Source organism: Syngnathus leptorhynchus, chromosome 22 (genome assembly GCF_054491065.1).
Source record: "Syngnathus leptorhynchus isolate UIUO chromosome 22, UIUO_Slep, whole genome shotgun sequence".
NCBI lineage: Eukaryota > Metazoa > Chordata > Actinopteri > Syngnathiformes > Syngnathidae > Syngnathus > Syngnathus leptorhynchus.
The window spans coordinates 1158558-1173155 of NC_141216.1; the positions used below are offsets into that span (position 1 = coordinate 1158558).

The 14598-nt window shown below is 40.6% G+C and overlaps 1 protein-coding gene across 2 annotated transcripts in view; it reads left to right on the plus strand.

Moving 5' to 3' along the window:
- Positions 1 to 14598, plus strand: part of dnah9 (dynein, axonemal, heavy chain 9) — a 68104-nt gene that overhangs the window by 48800 nt on the left and 4706 nt on the right. For both annotated transcript variants that reach the window (XM_085903924.1, XM_085903925.1), the window contains 11 exons: positions 1627 to 1791; positions 2426 to 2566; positions 3136 to 3306; positions 3395 to 3517; positions 4642 to 4835; positions 6116 to 6264; positions 7464 to 7591; positions 10381 to 10608; positions 12185 to 12376; positions 12454 to 12645; positions 14140 to 14310. In XM_085903924.1, the coding sequence (XP_085760050.1) occupies positions 1627 to 1791; positions 2426 to 2566; positions 3136 to 3306; positions 3395 to 3517; positions 4642 to 4835; positions 6116 to 6264; positions 7464 to 7591; positions 10381 to 10608; positions 12185 to 12376; positions 12454 to 12645; positions 14140 to 14310 (1854 nt within the window). The remainder of the gene's footprint in view (positions 1 to 1626; positions 1792 to 2425; positions 2567 to 3135; positions 3307 to 3394; positions 3518 to 4641; positions 4836 to 6115; positions 6265 to 7463; positions 7592 to 10380; positions 10609 to 12184; positions 12377 to 12453; positions 12646 to 14139; positions 14311 to 14598) is intronic.

Genomic DNA, 14598 nt, shown 5'->3' on the forward strand with positions numbered 1-14598 from the left:
TGAAGGACTTAACTCCATGATACCCTTAGTGAGGTTGTGTTGCTCACATTTAACCCCATCAAAGATGGGCTAAGGAGCTTAAAATGTCAACTTGGCTTTTTGGAGGGTCCTCAGGGGGGCTCAACCTTTTGCCACGATGACTACTTCCTTTCTCTGCTCTTGAATCATTCTTACCCAAGCTCGTGTTCGTTAATGACAATTAAAAATCCTCCACATCCCAAATTACCTTGTTCTTTGGCATTCTTTTGCTGAAAAGATGATAGATTTGCCTACCAAATAGTTAAGTCCTAATTAGGGTGTTCTGCTGACTGGTTAATTGTTTATATTTTGCCTAGCAGGGAGTAATTACGAGCGCCAGAGGACAGCTAATCGCTATATGCAGTCTTGTAATTGGGAATATTTTGGGAGTGGGTTGCATTTTCCCCTGAGGCCCACATGAGTGTGGGCAATAGAAGGTCACTGTTGACTCACACATCCTCCAGTAAAATGTCCTCTGTTCAAAGCCATTTTGTCCAGCGTATTCAGGTCGGTGGTTAAAAGGCCACAAATCACTTGCACTCGTGTCAAAAGGCTAACTTTTGAGGAATAACAAATTCCGAAGCAAAAGCCAAATGAGTTCCAACAGCGGTGCAAAATAACTTTAATCACCACAGTAGGAAATGCTGCCATAAAGAGAGCAATTAAGCAGCATGATTTGCAAAACTCACAGCTCACCTGCTGCGATTTAAGATAGGTAATGAATGTCTTTGTCATTACTATTATGCCACAGTAGAGCCGTAGGAGTAGCTCTTTAATGATCCAAGTGAAAGTGGGTCACTATGGAGGCTTGACAATCGCAAGTGCCACGCAAGTGTGGAAATAAAAACAAAACTCCACCATGGTACAATCAGCAGGAGTAATCATTCTGAAAAAATGGTGTGTTTTCAATTCTCAAAAGTCAGGCAGAGGTAAAAATGAATATAGCCGCTCTGTCATTACCATTTTGTTAAATATTCAAGGCAAACTTAAATAAGACAGTCATTATCAAGCGGAAGCTGCAACAGACTATAATGAAGGGCGAAAAAGCAATAAAGAAAGTTAGCCTTTGCTATTGACTTTGTTCTCCAAACTCCTAACTTTGGAAAGTCCTCACTTTAAATTGTTTTCACTTGAAGAAATACAGAAAAAAGAAAAAAAAAGTAGATTTCTCCCAAAGTGAATATAGTATGGAGTAAAATCAGGACTGGCCAACTGGTCTTTTTTTATATGCATATTAATGAAATGCATAATGCCGCTCTGCTGCTATAGGCTAACTTCAATAAGTATGTGTATGCAGTCAAGCCAATCTGCTTACTTCCTTTCTTGCTGGAATTGACACACCAAGGTTTAGGTTGCAGACGTTGGCAGACGTTTGATATCAGCATCCAACGGGAGGCTGGCTTATCTGGCTCAGAGCCGTTCCCTTCTTGCATCTGGCGAGCAATGAATAGAAAATTGATTAGTTCTTCCTTTGACGTGCGTGCCTTTTAGTATTCATGTCAGAAGATATCGACTTCAACATCTGCAACCGCATCCAATAATTGGACATGTAAAAAATAGATCTTCTTTTAATAATGAAATGTTTTTGATATGTTTGTTTCTTTTTAGTCCAACCTGACAAAGCAGCAAAATGGTTTCAAGATCACGCTGAAGACACTGGAGGATGACCTGCTCTCTCGCTTGTCCTCAGCTTCAGGGAATTTCCTGGGTGACACTGAGCTTGTGGAAAACCTGGAGACAACCAAAATCACTGCTGCAGATATTGTGGAAAAAGTGAAGTGCTTATTGTTTTATTTATACATTTTTTGAATCAAACCAATGCGATCTTTAAAATCAAACATTTGTTGAATCAAATGCCTTCCTTCCCATGTTCAGAATACATCTTTACTTTCCCCTGAGATAGACAGAATGAGAGAGAAAATATTGTTGATGTCATTACATACAGTATATAATTTATTGCACTTAGAGCACAAGACGACCTTGTTTAATAAGTTTTATGTTAGCGTGCGATAAATTAATAAAACGCGAATTTGTGCAGGGGCTACTGTCGTCACAACAGTGTAATATGAAAGCTCCTCTAGGATTCCCTGTAGGGCTCATTATTGGACTTCAAGTTAACTATTTAGGTCTTTTAGTGGGCCCAAAAAAATGTACAGATACATTTTCAGACCTTGTAAGTCAAGTTGCATGATGTATTTTGTATTTCTTTTTTGCAGGGCATGAGATTTATCTCTTCTCCAGCATTGTATCACAGAGCTTTCTTAGTGTTGAAAACAAATGTCACACTAATTGTCACTCGATAAGATCATTTGGTCCAAAAGCGTGAAATTGGAAAAGCTTCCGTGTTAAATTCATCTCTGTGTTGATGAATGCTTTTGTTTATGGCTGTGATTTTGTTTTACTGTAGGTAAAAGAATCTAAGGTGACAGAAGCCAAAATCAATGAGGCTCGGGAGCACTACAGACCTGCAGCGGCACGGGCTTCGTTATTATACTTCATAATGAACGACCTCAATAAAATCCACCCCATGTACCAGTTCTCTCTCAAGGTAGCCCATCTACCCACCCCCCTCGAGGGCCCTTCTGCAAGATCCTTCTGAACACCCACTTGCCTGCTCCTTCCATTTGCTCACCATGTTTTATGCTCTTTGCCCTGTTTTATTGTGTTTGTGGCTCCCTAATGTGGTTATGTAGAGCTTAACGTCTTTCATATTGTCAGCCAGCGAGCTCTAAGAGGAGGCAGTCTGAGATATGGTTTGCAATCACCCTCAACTCTCACCAGTATAAACTCGGTTTATTTTCAAACATAATCAAATAAAAAACACACTTGGAGTCTGTTTGACAACTTGTAAGGGAGGAAACACTTTGGGATGGGTTGGGCAGTGCGTTTTCAGTTAATTGTTGGAAATGAGTGGAAAGTTCAGGGATCACAAATGGATTTTCTCAACAAATACCAGACGTCAGCCACATTTGCACAGGTCCTTACATTAAATACAGGACAGAATCATTCCAACAGCAACAACATCCTCATTAAAACGTTTTTTTGGTCTCTAAGATTTTAATTGAATGTAGTCGTTAAAAATGAATTCGCATTGTACCTGTTGGTGTGCCTTTGCAGGCTTTTGGTGTGGTCTTTCAGAAGGCAGTTGTGAAGGCTGAACCCGACGATGATCTAAAGCAGCGGGTGTCCAACTTAATTGACAGCATCACGTCTTCAGTCTTCCAGTACACTACCAGAGGCCTGTTTGAGTGTGACAAACTCACGTACATTGCTCAGCTCGCCTTCCAGGTAAGAAAAGTTTGCTTTCATCTACAAATGGACCAAAATCAATGGGCAGCATGTGCTACTGTGGAACATTGTGTTTTTCTTTCTGCAGATTCTATTAATGAACAAAGAAATCAACCCTGCCGAGTTGGATTTCCTTCTAAAATACCCTGTCCAACCTGCGGAAACATCACCAGTGGAGTTTCTTTCCAATCACTCTTGGGGAGGAATCAAGGTAGCTACCATAAGATGCACATCGCAACTTACAAACCATCCAAGTTGTTTGAATGTACATATATACTATATGCTACTATTTCTATCTCCTAGGCTCTGAATCTCATTTCCATTCAGTAGAAGTGACTGTCGCTCCCTATTTGCAGTTTTTGCCACACTGCATGGTTTCAGAATGCATCTCATGTAGACAGGCTCACACCTCACATAGGCAGATAGATTTTTCTTCTCACCAGTCCACAGCTGAACAATGTTTTGATTGAGATTAAGAAGTATATAGAAACCAATTTTGAGAGAATGTCATGTACAGACTTTTAAACTGTGATGTCCAACCTCTCCTTTTGAGCCTTGTGTAGCTTGATAACGATTTGCAAATCATTGTATTCGGTTATTTCTCAACTTCATTAAAACTGGGGTTTATATTTGATGACACGGCAACGTCATTCGTTGTTTTGCATTCCTACCAATTGCGTATGCGGGCATAAATGGAGTGTTTGACAGCTGGTGATTCACCTGAGGGCTCATCTTTGTATCCCTGTGTCACTTTCCATGGAATGACACAAGAACAAAGCCAATTTCCCCCAAGTCTCTTTAAAGAACATCTTTGTGTTAATTTAGCCCTAAAGAGCAAACCTCTGCTCTTTTGCCCATCTTGTCACATTTGTTTAGCAGCAAAGCAAATCTAATGACAGCATGCGACGCTTTAGCCTTTCACACTAATGAATTTTTCAATCACGACTCTATGGATTTTATCTTAAGCTGAACTCCACTTACGGGGTTTGGAGACAGCTTTCCTCAACTGCACTCAGCCTAATGTGAATGCCCTAAGACCAACTGATGGAATTCTCTCTTGAACTCGCTACTTTGATTCTTCAGCGCTCTTGACGATATTAGCAATCCCTTGTGAACCTTTCGAGCTTTTCAATTGCCTTTTCTGATGCGCATCAATATGATAACATTTTATGAAATTAATCAATTTGATTGAAATCGAGATCGAAAAGGACAGGTTCAAATCTCCATGGGCATATTTTGACCACTTTCCACATGGAACGGCTTCTGCTGGACTCTGACACACCATTTTATAAAACGGTCTGACGTGTGGGAACATTTTGGGCATTTTTTTCCCAGTCGCTGTGTCTAATGGACGAGTTCAGGAACCTGGACCGAGACATCGAAGGCTCGGCCAAACGCTGGAAGAAGTTTGTCGAGTCTGAGTGTCCAGAAAAGGAAAAATTCCCACAAGAGTGGAAGAATAAAAGTTCTCTCCAGAGACTGTGCATAATGAGGGCACTGAGGCCTGACCGCATGACGTATGCTGTAAGGTGAGAGAGGCGCAATCATCACTTAGCCTTTGCTCTCTGATGCTCTGTACAGACCTCCAATGTTTATTTAAAGGTTGATCAGATTGAACTTTCCCTTAAAGTTTGCATTTTGCACCAAAATAGCTTCAGCGGCATTTCTTGAAGTCTGAATCAATGAATGTTATGAAGCCACAAATACACTAACTCCAACGTTTGAAGAAGATAGCATATCATTGTTTTTGACAGGCTAACAATTTCTCAAGATTGCTTTTCAGGACTACCATCTAGAAGGCTTAAAATAATGGACGAACGTTAGCTCGCATTTGCCCCAGTCATAATGAGTACTTCCAGTCAAAGTAATGTTACCATAACCTGTTTTCACTCTCTGACACTGACATGGGTCACCCTAACAGATGAAATTACGATTAAAAATAAATTATAAAAGGTTATTAAGAGTTGCTCTAAATGCGCCACCCTATTAAAATTGCATTATAAGATTGCTCATGTAAAATGAAAGTCAGCTGTGTTGGAAAAAATTACATCATGTCGAACTCATTATATAAAAGAGAGACTCACAAATTAACTGACTAATGTAATTTCTGGCCTTGTCCACCCTAATTGTGCTCTGCCATGCCAAAATAATACAACTAAAATCCTAGATGGCGAATAGGGAGAAGAATTTCACAAGATGATGATTACTACATTCTACCAGCTTGCGTCTTGAATGTATTCAATCGCCATTTTTTTCCTCCCTCAGTTCTATGGATGTATTCCAAGATGGCAATACCATGATTCATTAAACTCAAATTGCGAACAAGTGGTTCAGGAGGCATGAGACATCATTTTCACACATGAATTAGCACCACAAGTCCGGAGCCAACCTTATTGAGAATCTTTGGGTTTGACTTTATGACTTTGCTACCACCAGTGAGTGTCATAGCCTCATAAAAATGAATGCAGGTCCTGACTGGGATACATTTTGGAACCGTACAAGCTTGTCCAAATTGTGGTTAAAGCTATATATAGTGTTTTCATTCTTTTTTATGCCAGCCAGAGGAAAAAAATATATAATAATAATAATTTCCAGAGGTACTTGAAGGTCTTTTGTATGTTATTCAATATTATATATGATATTCATTTAATAATCATAGTTTGCAATGCGTAAGGTTTGCAAAAATATTGCAATGTTGAAATGATTTGCCTTTACATATCTGTCTATGGGTCCAAACTGGAATCGTTTGAGCTTATCTGTCAAATATACCAAAGAGCAGCGCTGATAACATAGTTCCTTCTCCTCACAGAGACTTTGTGGAGGAGAAACTCGGGGGCAAATATGTGATTGGCAGATCTCTGGACTTTGCAGTGTCCTTTGAAGAGACAGGTCCGACAACGCCCATGTTCTTCATCCTCTCTCCCGGAGTTGATCCTTTGAAGGATGTGGAGAAACACGGTAATGCTCTGGCTGTTTTATCTTTAATAAGCCGTAAAATTCCTCCTCGCAGCATGTGGGACTTTATCAGAGCATACATAGTGTGAACACAGCTGTCATTTCTTCATATTGTGGAAAATGTGAGATTTTGAAGTGAAGTGAAGTGCAGGCATACCTACTTGCTCCTCTGATTGCAAGTCCCATAGATTAGCCATAACAGCAGCATCACTTCTGCCTTCTTTTATGTAAGCCACCATGGGTAGTTTGAAGGGATTTTACAAAAGGTCACATATTTATGAGACCACACCACTGCTGAAATAGGGCCAAGAGAAAGTAAATGCCATTCAGTTGTGGATAATGTGGATGAGCTTTATAGCCATTTTTGGCCAACATAATGTGGACATATTGTACTGATGTGCAGTGTGGTGACCTAAAAGTCACGCTGAGTTAGTTGGCTGCCAAATCATATTTCATGCCATGCAGCATTCACGATGCACAATCATCTACGTATGCCTTCCCACAAGAGAGCAATTGATATGTTTACATGACACTAATTCAACATGTTGATCTATTCGATTTGACTATCTTGGTTTGATACATCTTCAAAGCCACTGTTAAACAAACAAATCCATTTCAGATTGAATCATCTGGAGATGAAGCAAACAGACCTTGAACCTCTTGTGAAATCTCTTCTTAATATGATAACAGGAATGATTTCTCCTGGACCTTGTGTGTCAGAGATGTGCTAATTGAATATCAGAAGCCTCATGCTGAGTGGATCAAAGCTGAAAGTTATATCATTGCGATAGAAGATGTTTTTATTACAACTGCTGGCAGCTTTAATCATTTCCGTTTTCATTTTGAATATACTGGCACTGATGAAATGATTTTGGGCTCAGTAGGGGGGGCGACTATTCTTAGGAACCTCACTACCGGTCGACGTTGTAAGCCACAAAACTAATTGTTTTGTTCAATCTCACCGACACAGGTAAAAAGCCATTTACTCTCTGCTTAAATTAAAGTGTTTAATGTCTTACTGGGAATTAGATTGGAAGATCCATTTCATTGCCATGTCGGTGTGGTTATTGTCAACACAGAGGTTGAACCTTCCACCAAAAGTGAAGCTTTTTTTTTTTTCTTTTTCAAACTTTTTATGACGCTCTTTGTAGAGCCTGAAGTTGTTGGATACCAATTACCATGTTGCTATTTCTTTCTTTCAGGAAAGAAGCTTGGTTTTACATTTGACAACAAGAACTTCCATAATGTGTCTCTTGGTCAAGGTCAGGAGGCCATGGCTGAGCAAGTTCTTCATTTGGCTGCTAAAAATGGCCATTGGGTCATATTACAGGTCCAGTATAACCATTTTATATTCCTAATGTGTACATTTTGACCATGGTTCTCACACTAGCACGGATACTAACTCATTAAAATATGCTTGACCAGTGTCATCTTTGCATGGCATACCTTTGTCCCAGCTTCATATACATAAAAGTGAATGAAATTTTCTGCGGGTATTGTCTTCCTGGAAGAGCCGCGGCATTCAATAGCGCAATATCTATAGCCACGCTTCACCTCTTATCAGGAGGATAAGGCTCACGTTTGCATTTTAAGTGGAAACCTTGGTGGAATTCTAATGGGAAAACTCGACGGATAAAAACCGCAAGCCCCCCCCCCTCCCCTTATTTTTCTTTTAATACTGTATACATTTACATGCACCAATAAGAAGAAAAGAATGGTATGCCCCAACTAACTCTCCACTCGAAAAGGATAACACAGAGAAGCAGTTGTTTTAATTACCTTTGCATAAGAATTAAGATCAATAGGCTTAAAAAGGATTGTCCCCTTGGCAACAAACCACCCACTCGCTTTATCATCAACTATCTGTCTGTCTGCCTGCCTGCCTGCCTGCCTGCCTGCCTGCTGAGAGCTGGATCCATGACACTGGCAAGTAGCAGAGAGAGAGAGAGAAAACATTGGGGGTGTCATTATCTCACTTATTTTACCAGTTGTATCTCCTGATATTATTTTTTTTCCCCCACATACCGTATTTGGCTTCCCACCATGATTTGGATTCTCGACTTCCCATTAGATTATACATGTCCATCAGGGCAGTGCTAGGTCATTGGCCGGTTACCCTTCAACATTTATGTATACTGCAGAAGGCCAGCTCCTGCAGAGATGTCGAAGCTTTGAAAGCAACCTCGTGGGTAGTTGGCATGATGGGGAGGCAATCAGTCCAGTAAATTGAACCTGAATATCTTACACAAGCCAGCCGGTGGGAATCAAGTGGCCCGAATTTATTGCTAAAGCCACCGCATTAGCAAGCAGTAGCCCAGAGAGTTGGAGACAAGAAAAATAGATCGGCATTTGACAAAGCATTCGAATAAAATACCCAAGTGTTTTTTTGTGAGCTGTCACAAAGAGTTGTGCTCACAAACATCTGGGGCTTACATTTAAATGACCACCCACTAGCTCCGCACCTGGTCGTCATGGTAATCCAGTATGGGATGAGCAGTGGCGCATTTCAAATGGGGAAAACATTTTTGAGAGCAACTCCGGTCCGGTCCTCAAAGGGCGCTCTCCTACATGTTTTCTTTGTCTCCCAGTTGCAACACACCTGATTCCACATTCAAAGGTCTCCAAACCATGAACTTTTGACTGCAAGGCAGATGTGGGCAATTTATAATATTTTGTCGGTCTGTCAGTGGCCTGGTCACCAGTGTGGAATTCCCATCTCTGGACTTTGGACACCACTTACTTCACAATTTGAACTTGAAATGAAATGCGAGGTGCTGTGTTTTCTAAATGTGTTAATATAATTGAATTTCGACTGCACTGCCAGTCATTGTGACAGTTCTTGCACTGGCTCCACAATCCGGTTTGTTATCCAACGGTTGTGACCCCACAGGGCTGCATCTTCAGTGCTGGAGCTCAGCTGTGTATTGCTCCTTGGCCTGCATAACATTCACGTTTGCCTCTGTGTGCTCTTGGCTTGCTGGAACCTGCATTTTGCATTCCCTGGGCTTGTATTGAATAGAAATGTATCAAAAGAGTTTTGCCAGCTGTGGCCGCTGATGGGATTTAAAGATTCAGCGACGGTTTGATGCAGGAGCTTCGAAGAAAACTTCTCTGCGACTTGATTTGAAAGCTGCTCTTTTTGTGTTGTTTGTTTGTTCCTCAGTCACTAGTGCATCTGTCTTTCTTCACTTCCATACTCTGTAGCCAGAGGATAAATGGTTTCATTACTGTTACAAATTGTAAGGCCCTCTCTCACTTCTTCTGTGGACTTCTTTATTGGCCGACTATTTACATGGCGAGAAGAAGGGCTCGTACTCAAGCCTGATGAAAAAGTGCTTGAATTTCGACTTCTAATTTGTATACCCATTCATTCTTCTCCACAGAAAAATGTACTCATCACTTTGTCTCCGTCAGCGATTGGCCCTGACCCGACTCGACTTTTCTCTCATACTCTTTACGTTAGCCCCCCTTTTGTTCAATGTCTCCCAAAAAATCGGACATTCCTTTCTGTCGTGTCCCCTCGCTTGGAAAAAAGGCTAACTTCAGCCATCATAAGGAAGATTAAATATGAAGAGCAAATGGAAATGAGAAAGTAAAGAGGCTTAAGAATTAATGACTGGAGTTATTAGTGCTGTAATTAGATTTAGGGAATGGGCAGTGCTGCGTGGTTAAATGTGTTGGGAGGTGGGTACTGGGGGGTGCACGGCTGACTGCTTATCATTCACGGGATGTCCTGCAAGTGTCAAGACAGTTGAGATGGAAAATTGAGCTCATCCAAGCTTGTGTGATCGTACAAGTCAGCTCCGCTGCCCGGTCGGTCTGTACTCGCAAGATGAATTTGCAGAAAAGTCAAGCTGAAGTATCAAGTGAGAACCAACGCTTGCTTAATGTCAGCATCTTGAAAATTGGTTTCAAGTGCTGTGTACCATTTAATTGAGTGCCACTTCAAAGTCAAAAAGATGGGGGGAGTGTACCAAAATTAATTTCTCCTTTTTTGCTAGTTGTCATTACAATTAGGAATTACATGGGCGCTTTCACATCCGAGACCCTTAATAAATTATTCTGTGTGTTTGTTTTAGCCAGATCACATGTTTTTTTGTTTTTTGTTTTTGTCTGTAGAATATCCATTTGGTGGCTCGCTGGCTGGGTACTCTGGAAAAACTTCTAGAGCAGCAAGCTGAGGGGAGCCATGAGAACTTGAGGGTTTTTATCAGTGCTGAGCCTTCTTCCAGCCCTGAGAGCCACATCATTCCACAAGGCATCCTGGAGAACTCCATCAAGATAACCAATGAGCCACCAACGGGCATGCATGCAAATTTGCATAAGGCTCTGGACAACTTCAATCAGGTCAAACCTTTTCACACATGATTTGTATTATTGTCAAAGATTGAAATCATCCAGTGCAGGTCAAGAAACAGGAAAACCACAAATTCCCTCGAAGGTAGTGAAAAACAGCCAACAAAACCCAGACTATGAGGGGGCGACATTTGACTTGGCCAGCTGAGTTCAGATGAAGAAAGAGGGGAAAGGGACAGAAGGAGATAGACAAGAGTACAATGGGGACGATAATAGCTATATCAATGGCGTGGTGTAGAGTTGACCACCTTACTCGGCTCTTCTGTAATTGCTTTCATGACCCCGTCCCCTGCCCATTGAAGAGCCCCTGAATTTCAGGCCGTGGTAAATTTGTCCTTATTTTGGCCCTTGAAAAAGCTCAACTACCAGGTTGCAAATGGATATAACAAATAAATGTAAGCACAACCTTTGATTTGTGAGTATTTGTAATATTTAGGTCATACACGGTCTTTCTAAGCGTATTTGCGTGTTTGTTGAGTGGTAGGTGACACAACATATGCTAGTTTCCATTCCGGTTTTGTCCTCAAGATGCCAATTTGCCAAAATGAAGCCTTGAGCAGATGGCCCGTTCACTCAACCTGAAACACTTCATAGCCATGGAGGACAGATGTGAGTGTGGCACATGTGAGCATTAAAAGCAACCAAAGTCACTTTCCCACTTTTGTTTGTGACCAGACAATTCCTGGCACATAGTGCTCAGTGTGCTGTATTGAGCGTAAGCTTTATTTCTTACCAATTCTGTCTTTTTTTTTTTTTTCTTTTGACCATTTGCATGGATGTGTGTGCAAATGTCTTTCTTGATTATCTGCCTGCTTGTTGTTTTGCTTGACTACTCAGGTGATGAAAAGAAAGGCTTTGCATCTCATTCCGCAAAGGGAGTATTGCGCAGAAGGTTAATTAAAGCTCCAGAAGGAGTGTGTTTGCCATCGTCAGTATGCAATGGAGTTGTAGGCAAGCATGTGCATCGTGGGAGTCAGGTCCCCGGGGCAATACTTCAGTGGCCCTCGTCGTCACACTATCTGTGACGTGCTGGTGGAATGTTTCGAATGCAGCATCCTTGGTTCCATAGGTTTTATTGGGTTTCTTATTTAACAGTCACTTCCCACTAGAGATTACATTGCCATTCATGTTTTTTATTAGCCTGTCGAGAATAATGGTCTCGGGACACTGGTGGAGGCTCGAAGCGACTGACGAGTTGTGACAATTAAAAGGCAATTGTCATGCTTTTGCCCATCGACGCATCCAAAAAAACTCTGCTGGTGAATCTGACCGGTGGAGATTTTTTTTTGACGACGTCAAGATGAATATGTGTTGTTTAAAGTTTGCGCAAAAACTGTGACTGTTTTCCTCCAAATTGCATGCACGAGGATCCATTCAAATATTTTTTTGTCATATGGTGGGTTTCATTTGATTGATTTTCCTCAAATTTCAATTTGCTATTCAATAAATATGACATGTATTTCAAATTAAATAAAATACAGATGTTGCATGTATTATTTATAAATATTTCTAATTGAAATTCCAATTTGATGCTGGTTTAAACAATACTTTCTTGCATTTTTCGTAGGACACGCTGGAAATGTGTGCACGGGAGAATGAGTTCAAAAGTATTCTCTTTGCACTCTGCTACTTCCACGCTGTAGTGGCAGAGAGGAGGAAGTTTGGTCCTCAAGGATGGAACAGATCATATCCTTTTAACACAGGAGACCTCACCATCTCAATCAATGTCCTTTTCAACTACCTGGAGGCTAATCCCAAGGTGTGCTCTGTCAGAACATAAGGCATTTGCAAGTTTTGTGGGGGAAAGCTTTACCCTAGTGTTTGCCTGATTCCTAGGTGCCCTATGATGATTTACGCTACCTCTTTGGAGAGATCATGTATGGAGGTCACATCACAGATGATTGGGACCGCCATCTATGTGGGACCTACCTAGAGGAGTTTATTCAGCCTCAGATGATGGAAGGAGAGTTCTTTTTAGCGCCGGGTTTCCCTTTGCCTGGAAACATGGACTACAACAGCTATCACCAGGTTGAGCAAACACTTTTATTGAGCAGTTTTATTTCCACCCAAATTGTTAACAAGACATGACTGATGACATCAAAAAGTTCATTGTACCACTGGATTTTGCGGCCGTTTCTATAGGAGACGATGCATGACCAACACACTGTCGATGGCTGAAAATTGCTCAAACTGAATTGCTAATCAGCTCTATTTCCAAATGAGAGTGCTAAATCAATAGCAATAAAACTCCCAGATGGGTTCCAGAACTCAACAGTTTTCGAAGTTTTGCTCAGAAATAGAGTCACTTTTGTGGGTAGGAAGGCACAAACTAAATTGGAGTTGGAATTTAGCAATGATAGATTCGAATATATTATAGTAACAGTCATTTACTCATCAATAGTTTGATTTGAATGAATTTGATTGACTGTATTAGTTGTTTGCCACTCAAATATGGGGATGAATTAAAAAAACAGTGCAGTTCTGCATACTTCATAAAGCGAATATTAAAAATAATAACTTTCTTGCAGTGTCACTCAAACATTTTTATCTGTGGAATTCAGGAGGTTTTTTTTTTACTTTATAGCGTTGGACTGAGTGCCAGTTATTTAATGACTTCTCTGTAATAACATTTTCTAAAATACTACATTAACTTTGAGCTGCCTTCATGGCAACCACAGTCTCGCGAACACGCAGTTATTAGGCCAACCCCTTTTTTTCTTTTTTCTTTTCTTCTCTCAGATCACTTCAGAAACAAATTGTGACAGCTGCAAGCTTCGTAAAGTTACTGCCTCACCTCAGCTTACCTCACCTCGAGTGTTATATGATGTTATATATCTGTGAGCGTGAACCTTAAATGACAGGGTCAAGTCAGAATAGAGCCAGGTCATTGTGCCAACTGCTGCTGCACACAATAAAGACTCTCTAAAAATACAATTTATTTATGATACATCTGACAGGTCCATCCACTGCCACACAGCCATCTGGAGCTAGCTTCTTGAGTTGTATATTTGAAAGAGACGTAGGACAGAAAAGGAGTGAGTCAGCACTTTTCTTTTCATTTTAGAAATAAACAGGTCTATGCAATCAGCAAGAAAGTAGATCAAGCAATATGACAACAAAGTCAAAGACCCCCATTTCAAAAGAAGATGATTACAAACCTGAGCATTTTAGTTTTTCTTTAATGTCATGTCCAACAAAAAGTATACGTATTGATCATCCTGGAGCAGCAGATGGATTTTTAATTTTTATTTTCCCCCTTGCCTCATTAGCAGCTTGTCAAGTGTTTGAATTTTCAGACATTTTATTTATGTTTCTATTCTTCGTCCTTTGTCAGCAATAGTTCAAATAGAACACCTGAGTCAAATGAAAAGTATGATCTTTGTAACATTTTGCGTGAATTAGTGTTATGAAAAAAACTCTAGTGTCCCTTTAAAAAGAGAAAAATTTGTTTTTTAATTGACATTAGGAAATAAGAGTCTGGAATTATCTGCTCAAGTCTAACATGGATTTCTTGTCCTCCAGTATATTGACGACACTCTGCCAGCCGAGTCGCCCTATCTGTATGGCCTTCATCCCAACGCCGAGATCGGCTTCCTGACACAAACGTCGGAAAAGCTTTTCCATACTGTACTGGAGATGCAGCCCAGGGATGGAGGCGTCGGTGAAGGGGGAGGAATGACACGAGAGGAAAAGGTCAATTATGATTATTAGCACTGTCCGGTGCTGAACTGTCAAAAGAAAACAGAAATCATAAGATTGTCCCACTTTTATGGAAAATGTGAATGTTTCTCGGGATTTTCTTTCTTTTAGCTTTGACCACAAACACCTTGCCATTTTTTTCAATTATTTTTTGGTGCAAAACTCAAACATAATCCGCTTAATCCGCACCTCTGGTGTGGAAGGCTTAGGCAATAAAAACGTAGCATGTAAACATGGTAATGATTGTGATTTGAAGAGTCAAGCTGTCACCTTGAGCTCATA